This window comes from Pseudoliparis swirei, chromosome 16, assembly GCF_029220125.1.
Source record: "Pseudoliparis swirei isolate HS2019 ecotype Mariana Trench chromosome 16, NWPU_hadal_v1, whole genome shotgun sequence".
NCBI lineage: Eukaryota > Metazoa > Chordata > Actinopteri > Perciformes > Liparidae > Pseudoliparis > Pseudoliparis swirei.
This window is the reverse complement of record NC_079403.1, coordinates 22,866,135-22,891,294: the sequence shown is the minus strand read 5'-3', so window position 1 is coordinate 22,891,294 and position 25,160 is coordinate 22,866,135. Positions and strand designations below refer to the sequence as shown.

General features: G+C 45.4%; 2 protein-coding genes across 4 annotated transcripts in view; one reads left to right on the top strand and one right to left on the bottom strand.

The window, feature by feature from the left end:
* rnf19a (ring finger protein 19A, RBR E3 ubiquitin protein ligase) overlaps positions 1-7,662 on the top strand; it is an 18,179-nt gene extending 10,517 nt beyond the window's left edge. For all 3 annotated transcript variants that reach the window (XM_056433548.1, XM_056433549.1, XM_056433550.1), the window contains 8 exons: positions 1,474-1,682; positions 2,584-2,728; positions 2,960-3,122; positions 3,635-3,749; positions 3,938-4,099; positions 4,403-4,616; positions 4,704-4,847; positions 5,346-7,662. In XM_056433548.1, coding sequence (XP_056289523.1) covers positions 1,474-1,682; positions 2,584-2,728; positions 2,960-3,122; positions 3,635-3,749; positions 3,938-4,099; positions 4,403-4,616; positions 4,704-4,847; positions 5,346-6,045 — 1,852 coding nt within the window. In that variant the 3' untranslated portion in view covers positions 6,046-7,662. The remainder of the gene's footprint in view (positions 1-1,473; positions 1,683-2,583; positions 2,729-2,959; positions 3,123-3,634; positions 3,750-3,937; positions 4,100-4,402; positions 4,617-4,703; positions 4,848-5,345) is intronic.
* LOC130205949 (sperm-associated antigen 1-like) lies at positions 6,348-25,042 on the bottom strand. Its single transcript, XM_056433547.1, has 18 exons — positions 24,833-25,042; positions 24,047-24,206; positions 23,509-23,631; positions 23,358-23,428; positions 23,146-23,258; positions 22,952-23,057; positions 22,613-22,743; positions 21,668-21,774; positions 21,167-21,302; positions 18,733-19,224; positions 16,793-16,892; positions 15,621-15,773; positions 13,585-13,721; positions 11,533-11,674; positions 10,375-10,501; positions 10,123-10,281; positions 9,555-9,899; positions 6,348-9,036 (listed from the first exon to the last, which is right to left on the bottom strand). Exons 1-18 carry the CDS (start codon positions 24,970-24,972, stop codon positions 8,908-8,910), a joined length of 2,871 nt encoding a protein of 956 aa, XP_056289522.1. The 5' UTR covers positions 24,973-25,042; the 3' UTR covers positions 6,348-8,907.
* Positions 25,043-25,160: the final 118 nt, after the last annotated feature.

Here is a 25,160-nt window from a genome sequence, read left to right as displayed (position 1 = left end):
TCTTAAGCTGTAAGCCATAATCAGCAATATTAAAAGAATAAAAGGCTTGCAATATTTCAGTTGATTTGTAATGAATCCAGAATGCATGACATTTTTGTGTTTTTTAATTGCATTACAGAAAATAAAGAACTTTATCACAATATTCTAATTTTCTGAGACAGTCCTGTATATATATATATATATTTATTTATATTAATATAATTTAATATTTATATATAAATATGAATTTAAATTTATCTGAATTTTTGTTGTATATATATAAATATATATTATATATACATATTAACTTATATATATTTATTTTATATAAATATTAAATTATATATATTATTTTATATAAATATTAAATTATATATATATTTATTTTATATAAATATTAAATTATATATATAAATAATAAATAAAATCTGTAACGGTAGTTTTATAGAAACCGATCTGGTGTTGCCGTCCCGCAGCAGAGCCACGTCCGTCTCTTTGGGGATGTTTATCGCCGGTGATCTAAAACCAAAATAAACACGTCTCCGCTATTCCTCGCCGTCTGCATCCTTCACTCAATCCGTCAGCGCGGTAAACCGATACTCGGCGGAGGAAGTGACTGAAGCGTCATCCTGGCTCGGCCTCAGAGGGGCCGGGGGGCGCCGCTCGGATACAACGACGCTGCGCCCCCAGACTTTATCGTGTGAGTTTACTCCAGCGGTTCTCAAACTGTGGGGCACGACCCTTCAGTGGGGCGCTGTGGTACTCCAGGTGGGGCGCAGGAGGAAATGCAGAAAGACACTTGGCGTTTTGCCAAATGCTCTTCTGCTGTTGCCCTTCAAAACAAAAGCTCAACATTGAGCATGAACTGAGATCGGTTAAGCCCGTTTTAGAAGGAAATGGAGTGGAAAGCAGCTGCATCAGTATCACGTGTCACTAAATGTGTGTGTAGCTTGTAGCGGCCATTTGGCCAATAAATCAAAAACAAACATAACTCAAATTGCCCCTGACGCACCGTGGGGTGAAGTAATGTCCATCAGGATTCTGTTATTCTGATCATTTATTCAAATAAACAAGCAAACAAACAAACTTAACGCTGCCTCTCCTAAAAACAACATAGGCCACCCAGGTGCATGCTGGTCCTGTACCTGCCCACTCATACATATAATCACAGCGTTACCCAATTGGTGAACAATCGAAGGACTAAATATATTGAAATGACAATTAATTAAACTGAACTATCATAAGAAAAAAGCTATTCTTGCATATCAAAATAGCAGTTAACTTAAATAAGCAATAATTGAGCTATTACTTTTCAATAGAATAACTCAATACTAATGTCATTTAAATAGCTCCAACAGTACGTAAACTTTACTTTGCCGCACTTCTAGCTGACATTTCGGCTACTTTTAATTTACACTGTTAGACAACACTGTCAACATGCCGTGTTGATCTTAAACCACTGCCTGTGTGTGTGTGTGTGTGTGTCCTCTCCAGGTACGCGGTGATTGCGTTCGGGTGCGCCAGCTGCCCCAAGCTGACGTGCGGCCGCGACGGCTGCGGCACGGAGTTCTGTTACCACTGCAAGCAGCTGTGGCATCCCAACCAGACGTGCGACGCGGCGCGGCAGCAGCGAGCGCAGAGCCTCCGCCTGAGGACGGCGCGCTCCTCCTCCCTCAGCTACAGCCAGGAGAGCGGCGGCGCAGGTCGGCGCTCGCCCTTTTCGTTCTCTTCGTGCTCGCGCATCGAGTGTAGATTACATCCGGGTCGCCGGGTGTAGTGACGTGGGAGACGGGCTGGCAGCTTATGTCAGAACCATAAGAAGTGGACGTAGTCACCGTGACAACACGAGTTTCAAGATTTCGCTTTCGCCATCTTTTTTTTGTATTAACTGAAGCCCCGCCCCTAAAGCATCCCCTGCTTTATGGTCCGTTTGACTCTAAATGACCATAATGTCCTAAATGATGACATCATGCTGTATAGAAGACTTTAATCAAGAGAGAAGTAGAGTCATTATATAGACTTCTATACAACCAGGAGTCGCCCCCTGGTGGTCAATAGAGAGAATGCAGGTTTTATCACATTATGTATGGACTTCTAAACAACCAGATAGTCGCCCCCTGGTGGTCAGGAGAGGGAATGCAGCATATACTTTTATACAACCATAGAAGTCGCCCCTGGTGGTCAGTAGAGAGAATGCAGGTTTTTTTCACATTATGTATGGACTTCTATACAACCAGATAGTCGCCCCCTGGTGGTCAGGAGAGGGAATGCAGGTTTATAACATTATTTATTGACTTCTATACAACCAAATGAGTCGCCCCCTGGTGGTCAGGAGAGAGAATGCAGGTTTATCACATTATGTATTGACTTCTATACACCCAGAGGAGTCACCCCCTGGTGGTCAGTAGAGAGAATGCAGCTTTAATGCAGGTTTCCGCCTGGTCAGAACGCTATTTGTTCCTTTTTGGAGACGCAGTTTTGCTTGTAAGCCGTAACCTGACCACACGGAGAGAGTTGGTCAGTTTGACAGCAGAGGAGTTATTAGTTGGGGGAATTACATCATTCTCACATCTCAAACATATATTCTCTCTCCGTCCCTCGCAGCCGACGACATCAAGCCGTGTCCGCGCTGCGCCGCCTACATCATCAAGATGAACGACGGCAGCTGTAACCACATGACCTGCGCCGTCTGCGGCTGCGAGTTCTGCTGGCTCTGTATGAAGGAGATCTCGGATCTGCACTACCTGAGGTCAGTTTGTGCAGGAGGAATGTTTTATACGATTATTATTCATCGCTTCGCTGTATTAATTCAAAGAGATTTTGAAACCTCTACAGCAGGTTGTGTTGATCTCTCTAAACGCATAAACACAGTATTCTATGACGGCGCGGGGAGGAACATCCTCCCGTCGGGTTGTGTAACGCGGACGGGAAGAGCTGAAGCTCCGCCTCCATTGTGTTCTCGCCCCTCTGCCTCTCTCAGTCCGTCCGGCTGTACGTTCTGGGGGAAGAAGCCGTGGAGCAGGAAGAAGAAGATTCTCTGGCAACTGGGAACTCTGGTGGGCGCCCCCGTCGGCATCGCACTCATCGCGGGCATCGCCGTCCCCGCCATGATCATCGGCATTCCTGTGTATGTGGGGAGGAAGGTGAGGCCACTCAGGAACATAGTTGTGTGTGTGTACAATGAACGGAAAGTTCCCCGTCTCGAGCCTGCCAAGAAGAAGCTCGCGGAGCCAAGAACACCCCCCCCCCCCCCCCCCCGACAGAACCAAATTCAGCGGTGATCACATGTGAAGCATCTGAGACTCGCCCAGATATTCCACATGCGGCCAGACGAATGTAGCGTGAACCCTTTAAAGATCTGCATCGTGGTGACACACACGCACACACACACACACACACACACACACACACAAGCTGTGCTTTGTCACTGCAGAGATATTATGATCACGGAAAACAAGCAGCCTGTTGGTTGTAGTTGGAATGCACGGGGGGGGGGGGGGGGGCATGGAATTTTAAAATGGTTATTTCCAGGCCTGGAAAAGTCCCAAAAGTTTTGGGGAAATCATGAAAATTAGTTATATGCATATATTAATTTATGCGCTATATATATATCTCGCTCTCCTCCTCTCATCTATCTCCTCCTTCTCTCCGTCAGATCCACAACCGCTACGAGGGCAAAGACATCTCCAACCACAAGAGGAACCTGGTGATCGCCGGTGGAGTGACCCTCTCCGTCATCGTGTCCCCGGTGGTGGCCGCGGTCACTGTCGGTCAGTCTATCCTCCTCCTCCTATTCTACCTCTGCTCTAGCTCTGCTCTAGCTCTGCTCTCCTTTAGCTCTCTGCATGTTCGAATTTGTTCGAATTTGGCAACAAAAAAAGGTTCTCCAAGGCGTGCTCTGGCAAAGTGTTTGTTCCCGTGTCTCGGTCTCATCTCGGTGTCTCTTCCACCCTCTCAGGCATCGGAGTTCCCATCATGCTGGCGTACGTCTACGGCGTGGTGCCCATCTCGCTGTGTCGCAGCGGCGGCTGCGGCGTCTCAGCCGGGAACGGCAAAGGCGTCCGCATAGACTTCGACGACGAGAACGACGTGACCGTCGGCGGGGGGGCGGCCGCCACCGGTGAGCTCCCGAGTCCGCCGCCAACGCCTCCGAAGTGTTCACGCCCAAGTCGGCAAACGGTCGAATTTCGACTAAATCTGTGTGAAATCCGCGGCTTTTCACAGATGTCAAGTGTTCTTTCACACTTCCTCTTCAAGATGAAAGTCCTCTTTGTTCCACTGCAGGGAAACAAAATGGAACGAAATCCTGCTGCTAAAAATGTCCACGTTTTAAATTCCATTAAACTATTTTTTTTGGGTGCCTTTTCTTCCCGATTTGATAGATTTTCCTTTTGTTGATGTGTTAAAATGTTTTCCCGTGTAGACGCTACGTCGGTGGCCGGCGCCAGGAACAACCCCAGCATCGGCGACGGCAGCGTGGGGGGGCTGACGGGCAGCCTGAGCGCCAGCGGCAGCCACATGGACCGCCTGGGCGCCGTCGGGGACAACCTGAGCGAGACGGCGTCTACCACGGCGCTCGCCGGGGCCAGCATCACCGGCAGCCTCTCCGGCAGCGCCGTGGTCAACTACCTGAACAGGTAGAGAAACGCACGCCAGGGGCTTTAAGACGTCGGTGCTGTTGTCCCTGCGTTGTCTAACCCCCTCCCCCCCCCCCCCCCCCCCAGGCTGGAGGTGCAGGCCGACGTGCTGAAGGAGCGCTGCAGCCTGAGCGGCGAGTCGGGCACCGTCAGCCTCGGCACCATCAGCGACAACGCGAGCACCAAAGCGATGGCTGGATCCATTCTCAACGCCTACACGCCTCTCGACAGGTGAGCGTCTGGAGTATCTGGTACACGGAGTTTGTACGGTTTAATGGAAGAAAAAAAAACTGGAAAAGTCATGGAATTTTTAAAAATTGTTTTTTCCGAGCTGGGAAAAGTCCTTAAAAAAATGTTTTCTCCCAAAAGTTTTGGAAGTCATGAAAATGTTTATATTCATCTTCCTTTTATGTTCAGTTTGATTAAAAACAATAAACATTTGTATAAATATCTATTTGTTGGTCTCATCCGGCAGCGTAAGCCCCGCCCACTTTGTCCAAACTCAACTCGTAGATTTTTGTTTTGAGAACGCAAAGTTTTTAATTTGCAGCAACAAATCCTCGTTTCATCGGAAAAACTAACAATTAATTTACGTACAAATAAAAAAATATTGAATCGTAACAAAGAAACAAATCTATCTTCTTAATCGGTCAAATGCAGAGAGTAAAAGTGTAAATATTTTACACACACACACACACACAGTTTACGTGGTGTCGTCTCTCCTCCCAGAGACGGGAGCAGCATGGAGGTCCAGGTCGACATCGAGTCCAAACCCGGCAAACTGCGGCACCACAGCGGCGGCAGCAGCGTGGACGGCGGCGGCGGCGGCAGAGGGGCGTCGGCCAGGTGGGCCAAGGAGGCGTCCTGCTGCTCCGCCTCCTGCTGCAGCTCCACGGGCAAAAAGAGCAAAGGAAAGCTGCGCAAGAAGGGCGGCGGCGCCAAGATCAACGAGACGCGCGAGGACACGGACGCCCAGCTGCTGGAGCGGCGCAGCAACAACTCCTCCGAGCTCGACTCGCCGTCGCTGAGCGGCAGCCTGCCCTCCGTGGCCGACTCCGCCTCCAGCCGCTTCTCCGAGTTCAGCTGCTCCGACCCGGAGACGAAGACGTCCTGCAGCCACGGCGACGGCGCCGACTACCACACGCGCTTCGCCACCGTCAGCCCTCTGCCCGAGGTGGAGAACGACCGGCTGGAGACCTGCCCCGGCTCCTCCTCTTCCTCCTCGTCCGTCGCCGCCGCCCCTCCCCCCCACTCCCCCACCTCCTCCCTGGACGTCGGCGCCGGGCTCTCCCCGCTCCGCCCCGCCGAGCCGGACTCTCACGGCGTCGCCAGAGAGCTGCTGAAAGAAAACGACGACAACAACAACGACGACGACAACGACGACCGCCACCCGCCGCCCAAGAACTCGTGCATCCAGACGGAGATCTGACGTCTGGACGCCGTCGGCGCCGCACCCAAACGGCGTTTTGTCCCCATCACAACTTTCAGTCCGACCGGCGTTCTCTTCCTCGTCCCCCGACTGCAGCGCCCAGAGGGCTCATGGGAAATATTAACAGGCGGCTTGTATGAAGCTTTTAGGTTGTGAACCCCCCCCCCCCCCCCCGCTGGCCGCTTTACTTCATTATTCTTTGGCGGTGCGCTCGCCGTCGATCCGTGTGGCGTCCAAACGAAAAAACCACTGTGTGCCGTTCTTTTCGGGAGCATTTCATTTTATTTGTTTTTGGGGGGGGGGGGGGGGGTCGATGCAACACCAGGCGGGAATCTTACAGCATTCCAGAACTCCAGACAGGGTCCAGGCTTTATGACTCGCTCCTTCTTCTTTTTCTTCCCAATATTCGTACCAGAGAATCTTTTGTATTATTCTCTGAGTCTGATGAGTCCCCCCCCCCCCCCCCCCCAGTAGGTTGGTTTGAATTGAACCCTCCCAGGTGTACCCGGGGGCGATTTAAGAGCGCGGCCTCTGGAAGGGGGCGGGGCAACGATAATGCTGAAAGTCATTATATTAAGAGATTAACCGACGGGTTGGTTCAATTCTGTGAAATTGTATAAAAGAAAAAAAAAATGTTTTGGTCCTGTTCAAAGGTGATTTTTATTCTGGCCGATGAGGAAGAGGAAGAGGAGGAGAGAGAGGTGATGTCTTTCTTTAACTCATTGGTGCCTTCAAGAAGCTGTTTGTGTCTCGCGCTCTCTCTTTCTCTCTCTTTCTCTCCCCCTCTCTCTACCTTCTTCAAGACTCATAGGTTGCATCTGCCTCGTCTCTGGAGGAGTGACACACACACACACACACACACACACACACCCTTCATACTGTGGTAAATGAAGACTTTTCAATTGCCTACCAAAGACAGCACTCAGGCTCTTGTTGAATCTTATACCCTTTGAATTGTCTCCGGTCAACACAGTGTAGTGCAGGGGGGGGGGGCGAGGGCGAGCTAGGACCAGGACCAGGACCGGGACTAGGACCGGGACTCTCCAGACCTCCAGCGCTCGACACGCTCCACAGACGCTACGCAAAGAGCCCGAGGCCTCCGAACGGCCACCTGTGTTCCTCCTGACATCGATGTTCTGATAGTTTCAATTGGGATCCGTGTGCTGGTTCTACCCCAACACACCCCTCACTCTCTCTCCCCCTCACTCTCTCCCCCTCACTCTTCCCCCCCCCCCCCCATCCGTGTTGATTTTGTTTCCCGTTGCCAACCGGAACCGTCAAAATCTGTGTTCCGACACTATTTCAGAGTGTGTGTGTGTGTGTGTGTGAAGCCCGTCTTCACTGCTCGGCTCATGTGTGAAGTTCTGTTGACCCGTGTTCTGGTTCCACCTTTGGTTCCCCCCCCCCCCCCCACATTAAGACGTCTGCCGGTTGTTCCTCCGGGTCCGGTTCCTCGTCCTCCACCAGAACTCTCCAGCTTCTCGGTTCCTGATCTGAACTCGTGCCAGATTTAATTTAAGGGGCAGAAGGTATTTGTATATTTGTTTGGTAATTTTGCTTAACGATATGCGTGTTAATGCATATCAGGAAAAATAAAGAAAATCTATATGAAATGTCTTCTTTTTTTCATGAATAATTCGGGTTTTCCATTTGTTTTTTTATTGATCTATTTCCTCGACACAGAACTCATGTTTCCAGTTTATTGACGAGCCCTGAACTGTACACGGCTTACGTCTCGACTGAAATAGAAACACGGGGCGTCTCACCCGGAACTCTATTCGGTACATTCATGTAGAATTTGATAAAACATTTGAAAACAGCGGGTTTGGATAAGTGGAATGTACGATAACGAAATATTTAAAGAGACCGTTCACCCCAAATCATCTGTCTGGATTATCTGGAGTAAATGTTATGCTTAGTTTGTTTTTTATTTGAGGCAGATGTATTAATATCTCAAAGACAAATATGGATTATTGATTTTGGGATGAACTGTCTCTTTAAATCAAAAAGAATACCTTTTAAAGTTAGCAAATCAATTTAATGTTAAACAATTATACACGTGTAGCTAGATGAATACATGAATGATTTATTATGCACGAATCCAAATGATTAAACATATTTGATAAAAGCTACAGTGACATAAATACCCCCCCCCCCCCCCCTCTGAGCGTCTGCTCACTCGACATGAGAGAAAATAAATACCCAACCGAAGAAGAAGTCCGACCCCCTCGGTCTGAAGGCTAAGGCACACATCTGGGGAGCTGCTCCTCCAGTGTGAACATGAATGTGCAGATGTGCGCTCGCTAAGCGGTAAAACGATGAGAGCAAACACGGCGGCCATTGAGTGACTCGACATTAAAACAGATCAGCTGACTGAACGAGGACCGGAGGCCCGAGGTCTCCCCCTCGGGGAACAGGCGCTCGTAAATAAAACAGGTTATTTATCTTTATGTGTTTGACCCACATTCGCAGGTTTGATTATAAATATATAATATAATATTTATATATATTATATAAATATTAGAATATATATATATAATATAGATATATATGTCCCGCTGTCCGCCTGTTGTACAATGCAAATGATTAGTGGTGGTACAAACATTTAATCCGCATAGCAAAAAACCTTCTGGAGAGAGAAAAAAAATTATTCCTTATAATCCCGTCACCCGGTAGGCGTGTGTGTGTGTGTGTGTGTGGGGGGGGCTTGGTTCCCGCTGTATTGCTTTTGGGTGGCGCACACATTCGGCAGCTTCCTGCCTTTTGTGTACTCAGTTCTTGTGTCTTTGCATAGAATCCAGGAGGAGCTGCTGGCGGCGCATGCAGTGGGGGAGCAAAATGGCCGATGAGGGGGGGGGGTGGTCAGATGTATTTGTTGGCCAGATTCTGAACATCGTTCTTCGTGAACTCGGCGCTCTGCACGGCAGACAGATGCTCAAACAGCTGGGTCATGTGGCGCCGCTCGTCCTTCTCCAACAGCATCAACACAACCTGCAGGAGGAGGAGTCACACGGCATCAGCAGCAGCAGGTGGACACGAGGGCTCAAACGTTCAGAAATGTCCTTATTTTTCAAAGTAAAGCACTGGGTTTTTTTCTCCAATGAAGATATTAAATGAATCATAAATACTCTCTCTACATAGTTAAGTCTCTACATAGGTGTGTAGAGGCCCATCTCCAGTGTTCTAATGGTTCATTGTGTTATCGCCTTAGAAGACTAGCGGAGGGGTAGAAAACCCTTGAGAAACCTTTTTAAGTGAGCGCAGCTGAAAACAGTTATGCTGGTGAGAGAAGCTATAACACTGGCCTTCCTTTGAGCCACAAGAAGAACAACATTCATATTTAAAATAAAAATCATTATTTCTAACCTCGTCAAAGTCTTGACTAGATTTTATCTTCATTTGATAAATAAAAGTGAGTTTTCATGGAAAACACCAGATTGTCTGGGTGACCCCAAACCTCTGAACGCCGGTGTACGAATCAGACCGAACACGTTCCACATCCTTCTTACCGAGAACCTGTCGGCGGTGTGCAGGTGGTCGAGGTGTTGGTAGACCAGGGCGGGGTCTCTCTCCAGGAGGTGCGAGTCCAACGCCCGCATGACGAAGCCGACGGTGTTCCCGTCCAGCTGGGTGCTCAAGAGCCGAGGCAGCGCCTCGGGGTCGGTGGAGGCCAGCAGGTCGGCGCAGGCCGCCGCGTCGCCGGCGCCGCGAGCCGCGCTCAGAGCCTGGCCGAACTCGTAGGCGTTGGCCGGCCGCAGGTTGATGGCGGTGGCGGTGGCGGTGGCGGCGGCGGCCTCTCCTTTGGCACCGCCCCTCGAGTCGGAAGCGCTCGCCGTTTCCTCTTCGCCCTCGACCTCGAGAAAGATGAGAAGATGGAGAGGGTTGGACAAAAAAGCTCCGGGAGGAAGAGACGGCGACTTCATGGGCGTTCGTGTTCTTAATTATTCACACTATGAAAATTCATCTTCTGAAGAAATTATTTACTATCCTACTGCTTTCTAATGCCACGAGTATTTCTCTTTTTCAGTGTGCCATCACGACAGAGAGTTCCTCCTCCTCCTCCTCCTCCTCCTCTACCTCGGTGATGGGGACGGTCTTCCTGGGTTTGGCCGGCGACGCCTTTGCCAGACTCTGCCTGAGCAGCACTGTCACCTCCTCCAGCTCCTTCTCCGCCTCCTGCACGTTGGGGTCCTGCCGCAGCACCTCCTGCAGGTCGGCGCTGCACGCCAGGTAGTCCTGGTTGTGGGGGGGGGGATATGTTATACGTTAACGGACCCCCCACATCTCCTCCGGGGGCATCGGTCACCGCGGCTGGCCGTCTCTCTTCACCTCGAGGCCCTTATTGGCCAGGGCTCGTCTGTAGAAAGCCTTCTTATTGGTCGGCTCCACCCTCAGCGCTGCGTCGCAGTCCCGCTTGGCCTCGGCGAACCTCTCCAGCTTCAAGTAACACAGGGCTCTGCAAACACACACACACACACACAACTTGGGATTTGTATCTTTGCCACCAGCAGCGTGACTCAAATCTATCGTCCGGGTCCGTGACTCATCAGCTGTGACTCAGACTGGGCAGAGGGGAGGGGTGTGAGGGTGTATGTGTGTGTGTGTGTGTGTGTGTGTGTGTTTGGTAAACTTCTTTGAAAACATCCAGACGGCAGTCCGACAGAGGACCTCCTGTTGGGCGTTGCTCGTCAAGTTTTGGTTGCGTAACAAATGTTCCGTGTTGCATGAGGACAACAGAGGATCCTTAAATCCGAGAGCGAGCCAGTCGGATCGTTTCTACCCGACCCGAGCGTGGTGATTGGACGGGATAAGCCGCCCGCCGCCGCCTTCCTCTCGTGTCGTCTGCCCCGTGCAGAACCAACAACAGTCATGTTCACTGTTGACGGTGCAGGATGTTTGGGGCGTGGCTGTGAAGAGGGGGGGGGGGGGCGTGGCTGTGGAGAGGGGGGGCCTGACAGGAATGGGCTCGTCGGTGTGGCCGACTCTGTGGCTTTCATTTTAAAAGAGTTGCCAACACGTGGCACTTCTTTAAAGAAATAAAGTTTATAGGTTGGAGAATTAGTTTGTATTCTTCTCCAGATGAAAACGAGCCTCTCGGGTCCAGAAGAAAAATACAATTCTTGCTATTTTTTAAAAAGATTTTTTAAGATTACCAACCTCGTCCTTTTATGCAGGATTTAAAATAATATTTATATTTTAATATATAATATATATATATTTTTTAATGTTATATTTATTTCTTACTATTCTATTTGTTTTGCCTTGACTCTCTGTAGAACACTTTGTAAACTTTGTTTTTAAAAGGTGCTATATAAATATTATAATATTATTATAGCTTTAAATGTGTTGACAGCGCTCAACATAATTTATTCTCTTTGTCGTCATCCAGAAAGGAGCTCTGATCTCTCGAGGTGCGTCGTGACGTTCTCCTGCAGAGTGTTTGTTGCGCGGTGTTTGTTCCTGCGGCGGGGGGGCGGGGCCTCTAACCTGTTGGTGTAGATGGAGCACTCCTCTGGCTTCAGCTTAAGGCAGTCGCTGTACTTCCCCAGAGCGTCCTGGTACTGGCCCTTCTTCACGTAGTCGTTCCCCTCTTGCTTCAGCGCCGTGAAGCGGACCTCGGCGTTCCTCTCTGGAGGAGAGGGTGAGATGGTGATGAGCGACGGGTCTGAACCCACACGGACACACATGTTAATGGACTCTCTACACTTCTAACAGGGTTCATACACGTGAGGACCAATGGGCTTCCAGGACTTTAAACCAAATGTCCATGAACAAACATTTTGTGAAATGTCGGTATATGCATGACATCTTTGGAAAATGTCGTATTTAAACTAACTGAGAATTCCAAAGCATAGAGTATAACCTTGAATGACACAAATGAATGAGAGATAAGAGTTTGATTAATACAAATTAAAATAAATAAAATAAATAAAATAAATAAAATAAATAAAATTGTCACGAGTATGACAGCGTATGACTGCTTATATTTTTAGTGTATTTCTTTAAAATCATGAATTATTTCAAACTCGTAAATGAACAGGTGAATATAACAAATTTCCATGACTTTTCCCCAAAAATTAGGATTTAATTTGTTCTTTTCATGGAATTTTCCAGGCCTGGAAATAACCCTTTTAAAGTTCCAGGACTTTTCCAGGTTGTCCATGACTGTATGAAGGAGAATAAAGGTGACAGGAGGGAAGATGCCAGTTTTCTGTTGTGTAGAGCTTGAGGGTTTTAAACCCTGACAATGCTGTGCTCGTGAGACGTGATGCATGAGAGTCGCGGTGTGGACGAAGGGTTAATCAATCCGCCTCCAGTGGGAGGAGAACCTGTGCCAGCAGGTCTGTTCTCCCATTAGACGTTTTAAAATAAGAGCTGCAGCACGGGAATAGGAGAAACTGCTTGGTCAGTGAACAGAGGCGACACGTCCACTCCTTTAAAGAAATGAGGAGTTTAACATTCTCCTCCAACCTCCAACGCAGAGGGACCCACAAACTGGAACAAGCTGGATTTTAGGTGGTCTGAATGTAGCCTGTAGAACTCTTCTGGCCCTCCATTTCAATCCTGCTTTGGAAGTCTTATCAAAGCAAAGGTATGCCAATTATATAAATATATATATATATATATAAAATATATAAAAAAGATATATATATTTAATATATAAAAAATGTATATATAAAAAAGGATATAATAAAAAAATATTTAGTGATATTTCAATATATATATTCATATATATATATAGTATATATATATTTCAATATATATATACTGTATATATAAGAATATATAAATTAAATAATATATGTATATATATATACAAAATATATTTCAATATATATATATATATAGATTAAAAAAATGTATATAAATATATATAAATATGAATATATATATATGGGATTATATACACTGTTACATAACAATGCATTCGGTTTTATAAGATCCAATGTATGTTTTGTATAAAAAATTTCATTTGCAATGTCCCTGTTGTCAATTATGTCAAACACATAAATTTCATTTGTTGCACAACTTTAAAGGATTTTTTAAAGAAGTTCTTATCCACAGTCAGTGTGTTTCCTAAAGTAATACAGTAGACGGGGTAGAAGCATAACATGTGATGTTATGCTACATTTACAAGATTTTCAGTTTTGCTGCTGCCCCCGTCCACAGCCAGTACCTCACTTTAATTATGTGCTGGTACACCAAACCGCCATCTACAGTAAGCTAATACATTGAAAATATATAATTACCTCACACAACCCCAATTAAAATAATCCGTACTGTCCCTTTAAGGCTTCTTCCACTGACACTTCCCAGCTCACGGATTAATACAGGCTTCATAAAGCCCCGTGTCATCATGTCACACTATTAATCCATCTGTTACATCACCATTCATTCACATGGGAGCATGTGCCTCATGGAGACTTTTCAACACCAGGAATATTCCCTGGAATTCACACCAGTGAGTGTACAGTCCTGTGTTTGAGATGAAGCTCGATGGTCGTGGTTTTGACTTTTAAATAAAGACTCGACACAGACCTGCTCGAGCCTGGAGGACCTCGGCGCTGGGCGGCTGCTCTCGGCGGTGCTGCTGAGCCGACAGCGGCACCAGGGGAATGTCCGGAAGCTTCTCCCGCCACTCTGCGCCGTCCTGGTCAATCAGCAGCCGGGTGATCCTAGAGGACGAGCGGTGGACACGTCACACGTGTACACATATACAATTTGTGTCTATATATTGTAGATAAAGTTCTTTATTTCTGTAAATGCATCAAAAAAAACAAAAATGTCATGCATTCTGGATTCATTACAAATCAACTGAAATATTGCAAGCCTTTTATTCTTTTAATATTTAATAATTTTTTAATTGCATTACAGAAAATAAAGAACTTTATCAATATATATTCAATCCTATATATATACACATATGTATATGTGTGTGTGTGTATATATATATATATTTCTATATATAGATATATATATAGATATATACACACACAAATTGTATATTTATATATATACATACACACACACACACATATGTGTATATATATACACAAATTGTATATGTGTATATATATGTATGTATACACACATATACAATTTATATATATATACATACATACACACACAAGATATATATGTCTAATTATAGATATATATAAATATATATAAGATATTTATATATATATAGCTATATATAAATAAGAGATGTATATATTTCTTGCATATATATTTGTGTAAATATATATATAAGATATATTTATATCTAAGATATATATATATGTATAAATATATATAAAAATATATCTATAAATATATATTTATATCTAAGATATATATCTTATATATATATATGTATAAATATATATAAGATATATTTATATCTAAGATATATATCTTATATATATATATATGTATAAATATATATATATATATATAGATATATTTATATCTAAGATATATATCTTATATATATATATAAGATATATTTATATCTAAGATATATATCTGAAAAAAATAAATATTGTGATAAAGTTTCTTCTTTATTTTCTGTTGTTAATTAAAAAACAAACAAAAATGTCATTATTCTGTATCATTACAAAATCAACTGAAATATTGCAAGCCTTTTATTTTTTTATTGCTGATTATGGCTTACAGCTTAAGAAAACTCAATATCCTATCTCTAAATATTAGAATATCAATAAAAAAGTGTAAGTAGTATTATAATTAACTAATCAAGTCTAATTCCTAATTAAACACAAAAACACTGAAAAACATTTTCAAATGTTTGATTTTGTTATATATGGAGTTTCTCCAATTGCATAGCAGAGAGAGGACATGCCCTGTGAGAGCCATAATTAGCCATTAGCTGGCGCTGCTCTTGAACACCAGCTAAACCTGTTAGCCACTAATTGGTGTGTTTGATCCTTACCTTCGCATTGAAAATGCCGGAAGGTTATGTTTTGATCGCCGTGTATTTATTTATTTATTTGTATGCGTGTTATTCGCAAAACTCAAAAAGAATTGAACCGAATCGCATGAAATTTGGTGGGATGATTGTTTATTATCCGGGGACCAGTTGATTAGATTTTGGGATCGATCGGGTCAAAGGTCAAGGTCAAGAACAGGTCAAATCTTCTTGAATCACATGGAATTTGGTGGGATGATTGGTTATTATCCGGGGACCATTTGATTAGATTTTGGGAAAGGTCAAAATCTTTTTTTTTACCATAGCACGATACGTTTTTGTCCAATTGGCATGCAACTAATGCCAAAATGTTCATAATTCAATGCCCAATCTTGTGATATGCGAAGGTATGCGCTCTACCGAGTGCCCGTTCTAGTTTGATATGTTGTAATTTGGTCTTCAGATTATGTCACATTGCAAGTCCTCGCGTCTTACCATATAGACAAGGATTTCAAAATATCGGTGTGATAACATTTGCTCATCCAAAAACACACAAAAAACGGATAGCAAGGACACTTCCATCTGATATACTCAGACATATCCTGGATATTCATGAGCCCAACGAGCGTCTCCCTCCCGGCTGAAGTTGGAGGTGAAGGCTGATTACCTGTTGACGCCATCGTGCGCCGCCTGCACGCCGCTGTCTATCTGCAGCACCGTCTTGTAATCCGCGTAGGCGTTCCGGTAGCGCTCCAGGGAATCGTATGCCATGGCCCGGCGCAGGAGGGGCTTGAGGGAGAAGGGGTGCAGCTCCAGGGCTCTGGAGGGTACAAATAGACGTGAGGAGACGGGGAGCAGAGGACCGCGTCTGCTGCCGTCGCTATGGATGCGACACATTATGTGCTTATCGAGCATGTATATATAATACTCATGTACGTACTGCTGTGTACGTGTCGGTAGACACTCACAGCGTTCTGCTTTTTGAACCTTGAAGCTGAATCTTAGGCAAACAGAGTATTTAAAAGGCTCTCACTTTGGGAGGTTCCCTCAAGTTATCCCGAGTTTACTGCTTATAACACTTTTTTAAAGAGATTACTGGCTCAAGACACACCTCAAACTATAAGAGTTCTGCTAGTTTGGTCTTTTGAATGACTGCCAAGCCCATTGGGAAGCTGTCCTGGGTTCCCCCTGGTACCCCCCCCACAGGGTTCATACACATTATTCCATGACTTCAAACCAAATTTCCATGACCATGTACTTTTCCATATGTAGTCAAGTATGGTTAAATATAAACTGACTATAAAATGTATCAGTTACTTTGCGTTCACTCAGAGGACAGGAGAAAAAAAACACTTAGATTTTGAGCGTCTTTCTTTTAAAAACATATTAATTATTTAAAACTCAGCGTAAATGCACATATGTATATGACGAAAATTTCCATAGCTTTTGGGATAAAAAAAAAAAAATTATGGACTTTTCCAGACCTGAAAATAACCATTTTAAACTTCCAGGACTTTTCCAGGTTTTCCATGAGAACCCTGATTTTAACCTTAATACATCACTTGGAGTATAATTACCCTTATTGTCCACTGATCGACTAACGCATTAATCAACTAATTGTGTCGGTTCCTTTTAAAACATATAGAAGAGAACATGCTTTTGAGGAACGGACAATTAACTGCAGGCCAGGCTGTGATACCACCTGCAGCCACTAGGAAATACAAGCCGGTCAACCCAAAGAGCTCCAGGTCACACGTTCAGAGGATTCTCTTCTCGTGGATTCCTTTTTTTCAAGGACTTTTCCAGGCCTGGAAACAACCATTGGCTGACGTCTCTCACCTGCTGCAGTCCTGTATGCACTCCTGACTGTTGCCGCCTTTGAGGTGGCACGCTGCGCGGTTGGAGTACAGAGTGCATAAATCCTCCGGACTGTCGAGCCCTGTGTAAAATAAAAGAAGAAAAGAAACGACGTTATGTCGCTCACTAATCCGTAAATTCTGTTAATCAGAATATCTGTAGACGTGGCAAACATTTAAATAGGCTTCAAAAGAACCACGTGGCGGGTTTGAGCGTGGCTTGAAAAACACGAAGCCTTGGAGTGTGTTATGAATCATTACCTTCGCATTGAAAATGCGGAAGGTTATGTTTTGATCGCCGTGTATTTATTTATTTATTTGTATGCGTGTTACTCGCATAACACAAAAAGTATTAAACCGACTCGCATGCAATTTGGTGGATGATTGGTTATTATCCGGGGACCATGTGATTAGATTTTGGGATCAATCTGGTCAAAGGTCAATGTCAAGGTCATGAAAAGGTCAACATCTTCTTTTTACCACAGCGCGGTCCATTTGTATCCAGTTGGCATGCAACTAATGCCAACATGTTCATAATTCAATGCCCAATCTTGTGATATGCGAAGGTATGCGCTCTACCAAGTGCCCATTCTAGTTTATAATGTTCAGAGGCTCCATCAATCAGTCTGACGCACAGACACTACGGAGACATGGAGGTGAAGATTTAGGATCGACGATGCTGTGTGTGTGTGTTGGATAATGGAATCCTGCTATGACTACATTAAGAACTTTAGCATTAGAAGTGAGACTTTAATGTAACTCTAACTTCAAATGTCTTCTACAGGCTAATTAATGATGGCAAGAATATTTGTGAGGCTGTATACACACACACACACACACACACACATTGATGTGTCTTCACACGCTCGCCATTCTTCTCGTTCGAGTAACAGACATGCTGCATCAAAGCTCCTCAACTTTTTGTTAGGACGTTCTCCATCACATTAACTCTGCTTCTCTGGAGTCTTGACATGTTTAAAGGGGTTCATCGAATCTATCCTCTCCCCCCCCCCCCCCTTGGACTAGCCCACAGTGGGGCTGGTGGAGTACACGGCAGCAGCTCACAGGGAGAGGGGATGCTCGACGGCGGGGAGCCGCATTTTTCTCGTCCTCCATCATCAATCTCTCGCTTTCTCCCTCTCTCACTCACTGGGAGATTTACAGCTCGCGCTCCTGCAGATTCAATTTCACAGCGAGCGGTTAGCGGTCATGTGACCTGGCCGGACCTGAGCCGTGAGAGGCTTAGCACCGGGCCGAGGCCGAAACACAAACACCGGCCGTGTATAGGCCGCAACGGCGAAGGACGGGGACATTTTTTGAAGCATCGGGGCAAAAATCACAACAACAAAAGGCCTTTTGACTCCCGAATTGTCAAATAGTAGTTCCTGTTTCAACACTGCGTGTGCTCCAACGTGGAGTTTACTTCTTAGAGATCGTTCCTGTCCTTTACATATCATTTCTCTAATAGAAAATATCATTTTAGTTATATTTTTGTTTGTTTGTGTGTATGCATCTTACACGTTGAAAAAAGCATCAATCACTAAGGCACAAACCGTATAATTGCAAGGTCGCGACCTTTGATTTACGACCCCATCGGCCAGTTATAGGGCAGATCCTCGAGAGCATTGGTGATGATTGCACACCATTAATAAATCATCATCCGCATGTGGGTGAGACGGGTGATGAAACATCAATCAGTTAAGCTATGCAGCAGTCGTTTAACACACACACAGAGACACACACACACACACACACACACACACAGAGAGACACACACACACACTGCTCCTGACATGGAGGGACAGAATAAACTTCCCTCCAATGTAATAACATATACACAAATTGTACACACACCATGTGACTGACTGACTGACTGACTGACCCCCCCCCCCTCACTATAATAACAAGGACAGTCCAGCATACCTGACTCCGTATAGCCTTGAATGGCTTGTGAGTATTTCTGCAGCGCATCGGCGAACTGTCCGTTCTTGAACAGCAGGTTCCCTTGGTTCTTGAGCCGGGCCAGCGGGGGGGGCAGCGCCCCACACGGGGCGCCGAGGTTGACAGATCCCTCCGCGTTTCCTCCCCCCGGAGCTCCTCCTCCTCCTCCTCCTCCTCCTCTGCCGCCGCCGCTCGGGTCCGCCGGGACCGACGCGCTCGAGCCCCGCTTGCCCGTTCCGTTGGCCACCTTCTCCCTGGAGTCGTGCGCCACTTTGTTCTTGTCCGCCGCCGCCGCCGCCGCCGCGCCGGCTCCTTTGCTCCGGCCGAGGGGCTCTCCGTGGGGGGTCCCGCCCCCCGCCCCGGCACCTCCTCTGCCGTGGGGCTTCTTTTGAGAGTTACCCATGTCTCCCCTTTCGCCAGGAGCAGCTGAGCTCTCCTCCCCTCCCACTGCCTGGCTGCGTTCAACCGGATGAGCTAGAAGGGAGGGGAGGGAGAGAGAAGGGGGGAGAGAGGGGGGGGGGGACACACCCACAGGAAGGAGTCAGCGGTTACATCACAGTGGGGGAGGGGTGGACGCGCGTGACACACACTTCAGAGAGGGAGTTCCAGGAAGCCGCCGCTCTCGAAGGTGAATTCTGAAAGCGCCGGGTGGGGGCCGATAACACACCGAGCGCATGCGCGCGCGCACACGCGCATTCACAAACTCACAGGCACACAGGCACGCTCACTCACACAAACGCTCACGCGCACGCGTGTGCACACACACTCAGTATGTTGCCCAGAGGGCCATGGGATGTTTCCTCCTTCTATACAGACAGAAGGATTCGGAAGGAGAATGACTGGCCTACTGCACACACACTCACACACACACTCACTCACTCACTCACTCACACACACACTCACACACTCACACACACACTCACACACTCACTCACTCACTCACTCACTCACTCACTCACTCACTCACACACTCAAGCACACACACTCACGCACTCACTCAAGCACACACGCTCACACACACACACTCAAGCACACTCACTCACACTCACACACACACTCACACACACACTCAAGCACACACACTCACGCACTCACACTGACACACTCACTCACACTCAAGCACACACACTCACGCACTCACTCAAGCACACACACTCACACACACACTCAAGCACACACACTCACACTCAAGCACACACACTCACTCACACACTCAAGCACACACACTCACTCACTCACTCAAGCACACACACTCACACACACACACTCAAGCACACACACTCACACTCAAGCACACACACGCACTCACACACACACACACACACACACACTCAAGCACACGCACTCACACACACACACACTTACTCACACACACTTACTCACGCACACTCACGTGCACACACACTCACACTTACGCACTCGCAAACACACTCACGTACTCACTCACGCACACTCACACACTCGCACACACACTCACGCACACACACTTACTCATGCACACTCACTCACTCACGCATACACTCACACACACTCACGCTCACACACGCACGCTGTTACCCAGAGGGCCATGGGGTTTTCCTCCTCCGGGCTCTCGGGGAGGACGACTGCTCTACTATTAACGTTCTGAAGCTTCTCAGATGTTGATTTCAATCGGAGGATTAGAGGGCGCCGCCGGAGGAAAACACGAAGACACAGAAGAACCGACAACATGTTGGACCTTGACGGTTCACATCACAATGCACATGCCGAGTTCTCATTTCTATGAAGTCTTCCGTACGTAAGCCATTCTGGAATTCTTGATGCCAATTATTGATATTTGAGAGTCAAAGGTTTATGTTGATATGATTAGGTTATTACGTAACATGAATAACATGTTCTGAGCAGGACATTGTACACCTGGAGAGTAAACCTGTCAGTTCACAGGTAATGAGGACACTGCTGCAAACTCTCTCAAATATATATATATATATATATATAGCGTATACATTTCTGTCCAACAATTTAATTGTACTTATTGGTTGTTGATCGTATCATTGCTCAGGCTCTGCTGTAAAACTAAGCAAATGTGATCCACATATCTCCTGCACTAGTTATTTAATTATTAGTTGTTTGTATTTTAGGTCAAAGTAGTAATATATTGAAAAATAAAAGCATGTTTGTCTATACACATCATTGAAACTAAACTTTTTTTTCCACTGAACATACACAAGATATAACAGATGCCGATTTAAAAAGCTCTGAAAATAAAATGTAACTGTCCATGATGGTTTAAATACAGCTAAGGAGACATGCCCTCCAGAATGATTCCTGGATGGATTCTGGGAACGTTTAAACGGGCAATGGCATGTGTCTCTGTGTCTGTGTGTAAAATCAAGGATATATACGTTTGGAATATGGAGTTCCCAAATAATCTCACCGGTCTGTTCTGCTTCTGTCTCGTCGTGATTGCGGTCTTCTTCCTTTTCTACCTCCCGAATTAGGATCGTCTTGCCTTTGCGTTGCTGCTCCGGTTGACATTCATTCATCTTCTTCTGAGTTTCAGACAAAAGTTTCTAAACAGCAGAAAAAAATGCACAAATTAGAATTGTGTCCACAGTAAGAACCCAAGTTCTGTGAAGTAAGTCAGCAAAGGTGACACTACAATCAACACAATCACCCATATAGCACTCTACAGTACATTAAAATCACAAATACATACTTAATGTGCATATAAACAATGTCTCTTTAATAAAATGCCCGCTGAGCTCATCATCTGCCATAAAACAACTGAAAAATACTCCACCATTGTCTAATTTCAGTGATATAAGACGAGGTGTGATTGTATTTATACCTTGCAGCAGCTGCAAGTTGTTTTTAGGAACAAATACGGGGACACCTAGTGGACAAAAAGGGTTACGACATGCATTCCATCACCCACAGTGGCTGCAGCGTTCTGCGGCTCCTCCCGGAGCACCACCCTCAGGTCCTCAGCAGCCATCCGGAAGTTGTCCATGTGGTTGTAAACGGTGGCACGACGTAGCAGGGCTGGGGGGGGGGGGGGAGATGAAAAGTCACGTTCAAGTAGTGACGTCACACACACTGAAGCTGTAAAGCGGAGTATCGGAATGCATCCAGAAGGTTTTATAAAAAAGGGGGCTTCACAAGAACACTTTTGAGCAGTGGCTGCTGCCCCCCCCCCCAAAAAAAAGTCTAGAAAATTATTAGAATAATATAAATTATATTTCTAAATAATACAAATTGTCAATATTTATGTTTTGGAGATATATAATTCAATTGTTCAATTCAATTCAATTCAGTTTATTTTGTTTAGCCAATTATCAGAAATTACAAATTACCCTCAGAGGGCTTTACAACCTGTACACATAGAGCATCCCTGACCTTTGACCTCACATCGGTTCAGGAAAAACTCCCAAAAAATAGAAAAAAAACCGTTCACAGAGAAAATAGGGAAGAAACCTTCAGGAGAGCAACAGAGGAGGATCCCTCTCCAGGATGGACAGAACAATAGATGTCATGTGACCAGAATATACCCAGTAATATTTGTAAAATAGGATATCTGTGCAAAATATATGCTTTTCCTGCACTTCCTCTCTCGGGAGAGAGGCGGGTCTAAGAAGCAGTTTAGCCTATCACTGATTTAATATATAAATGTGTGATTTACAATTTAGCCAATCAGCGTCCTAAAATAGGTTCAGCTTTGGGCCAAAGTCATCTGGCCCAAAAGCTGCGGGCGTTCTCCTCAGGCGCCTTTTTTAAAAATGTATTCATTTTTCATCGCCTGCATTATTATCTAATTTCTGTTGACGTGCGTTTTTGTAACTGCAATTAAAGCGCGACTGGACAAAAAAAAAGAGCAAAGCACCTTTCATATTTCCCGGCTCCAGCTCGAGGACCTTCCCACAGTCGCTCATGGCCTTGTGCCAGTGCTTGAGCTTGATCTCTGCCTGAGCTCTGTTGTTGTACGCGGCCACGGTCGGTGTAATGGAAAGGCTCCTGTAATGGAAGGCCCGAAATAAAACAAGCCTTTTATTCTTCATGAGGATAATGGTCAAACACTTAAAGAGGCACACGGTAAACGGGAATGGAATCAGAGCTAAATGATGACAGGAGGTCTTAATTAAATGCCAGGAAAACATGCTATAATCCCCTTGGGAGATGTAGAATGCTGGCTCAAATAACTGTGTTGCTTTCAGAGCCTGACCTGGAATAGTACGCCACAGCCTCCTCGTAATCCTTTGCTCTGAAAGCTTCGTTGCCTTTGGTCCTCTCGAGATTCGCCAGCGGGAGCTTCTCCTGTTCACTTAGCACTGAGACACAAACACACAACACTTCAGTACACACAACACCTCGTGGCGACAACGCGCGCGTGAGCCGCTGCACACACAAACGCATTACGTGATGCATTCACTGTCGTCTTTATTTTGGGCCGTCTTGTGTTCACGACGGCGGCTGGAGCGCCTTTCACCAAATTCACGTCGATTTTTTCACATTCTTTTTCGACGTCGAACCTGGGAATAGAGCGAAACATATGCATTTGGCTCTAGAAGAGAACATGTTGTAACTGTGGATTATTGTCATGACACGTGCTCCTTCACAAAGACACTCACTTGTCCCATTCCCCGTAATCTCGTGGGCGAGTGCGTTTTGAAGAACCCCGCTTTTCTTTTGGAACGGAGGTCTGTGACGACACGATACTCAATTTCTGTATCTTCCTTGTGTACATAAATGTGCACGTTACATTGTTGGAGACATGTGTACCTGAATTGGTCGGATGGAGCAATTGGAACCTCTTACAGGTGGCATATTTACACCCTCTGAATCATCAAACACCGACTGCTGTTTTCGTAAAGTCTCAGCCATTTGGGTTTCTTCTTGCCATGTCTGTAAGGAAACATGTGTTTAATATCCAATTAACTCATTTAACCCTCCTGTTACCTTCACATTTACAAACATATTTTACCCTCGGGGTCAATTTGACCCCAGCAATTAAAACCTGCAGAAAATTATTAGAATTAATATTGTTTCCCCAGTTTAAGTGTGAGGTATTTTATGTTTGTTTGTTGACGACCTAAATAGCCCTTTAAATATATAAAAAAGTTGATATTTCTTATATGTTTGACACAGTGAAAAACAGCCTGGGGTCAAATTGACCCCGAAGAACATCGACATTAAACATTGAATGGGGTCAAATTGACCCGAAAGGTAACAGGAGGGTTAAGAGACATTTAAGGCGAGGGCAGGAGGTGAACAGGATTGATTAACTAATAAAAAAGCAGATCTACAATGTGTTGCATGCCTTCAGCTCATTGGTGATTTGGCTCCACTCCTCATTGGAGAGGCTGGCGGCTGTGGCCAGACCCTGCTCCTTCCGGAGCGCTCGGCTCCTCGGATCCAGTTTCTCCAAGTGACTCTCGCAGAACTCAATCAGATGAGGGTAAATGCCCTCGTCGCCGGACCTGAACACAAAGTATAAGGTTATTTTCTGAAAACCCAAAATTCATGTATTCTCTTATCATGGTAGGCATATATACTTTCTTATAATGGTAGACCTATGTACTATCTTATTAAGGTAAACCTATGTACTCTCATGGTAGACCTATGTACTGTCATCGTGTTAAAACTAAGTACATAGATCATGGTAAACATATGTACTCTCTTAACATTTTAAACCTATGTACTCTCTTAACATGGTAGGCATATGTACTTTCATATAATGGTAGACCTATGTACTCTCTTACCATGTTAAACCTATGTACTCTCTTATCATGTTAAACCTATGTACTCTCTTGTAATGTTAAACCTATGTACTCTCTTATCATGTTAAACCTATGTACTCTTATCATGTTAAACCTATGTACTCTCTTATCATGTTAAACCAATGTACTCTCTTATCAAAGCAAACCTATGTACTCTCTTATCATAGAGGACTATGTTCTCTCTTATCACGGTATACCTATGTACTCTCATCATGTTAAACATATATACTCTTATCACGGTAGACCTATGTATTTTATTTGCAATTCTTCATGATCATAGTGGAGAAAAAGCAACAGACCCTACAGCTCCGGTATGAGCCCTTTACCTCAGGACTCTGCAGATGCTCTCCAGGTATTTCACATCTCTGCACTGCGCTATGTACCCATAGTCCAGGTGCTCCACGGGGACCTTCCCAGAGTCCCCGGCGGAGGACTGGTCTCCGGAGAAAGTAGCGCCTCTGCTCATTATCGGGGAGAATACCGTTTTTTCCGGTAAAAGTAACGTAATACACGAAGCGGTTAATGCTATTAAAAACAACTCTGCCGTCTGCTTGTTCGGCCAAGCTCTCCACTGCTACTATGGTAACAGCGCGCGGGAGGAAGTCGCACGCCCCAAGCGGAAATACGTCACACTCACGTGACTGACTGGGCTCC

Bases quoted from the DNA above. Each gene is read 5' to 3' on its own strand.
- LOC130205949 (XM_056433547.1), bottom strand. From the start codon at position 24,972: ATGAGCAGAGGCGCTACTTTCTCCGGAGACCAGTCCTCCGCCGGGGAC. The intron at 16,893-18,732 runs GTATGCTGGACT...TATTTTACACAG, and splicing joins TCAAGGCTATACGGAGTCAG to GGCTCGACAGTCCGGAGGAT. The intron at 9,900-10,122 runs GTAGAGGAGGAG...ATCTTTCTCGAG, and splicing joins AGACCGTCCCCATCACCGAG to GTCGAGGGCGAAGAGGAAAC.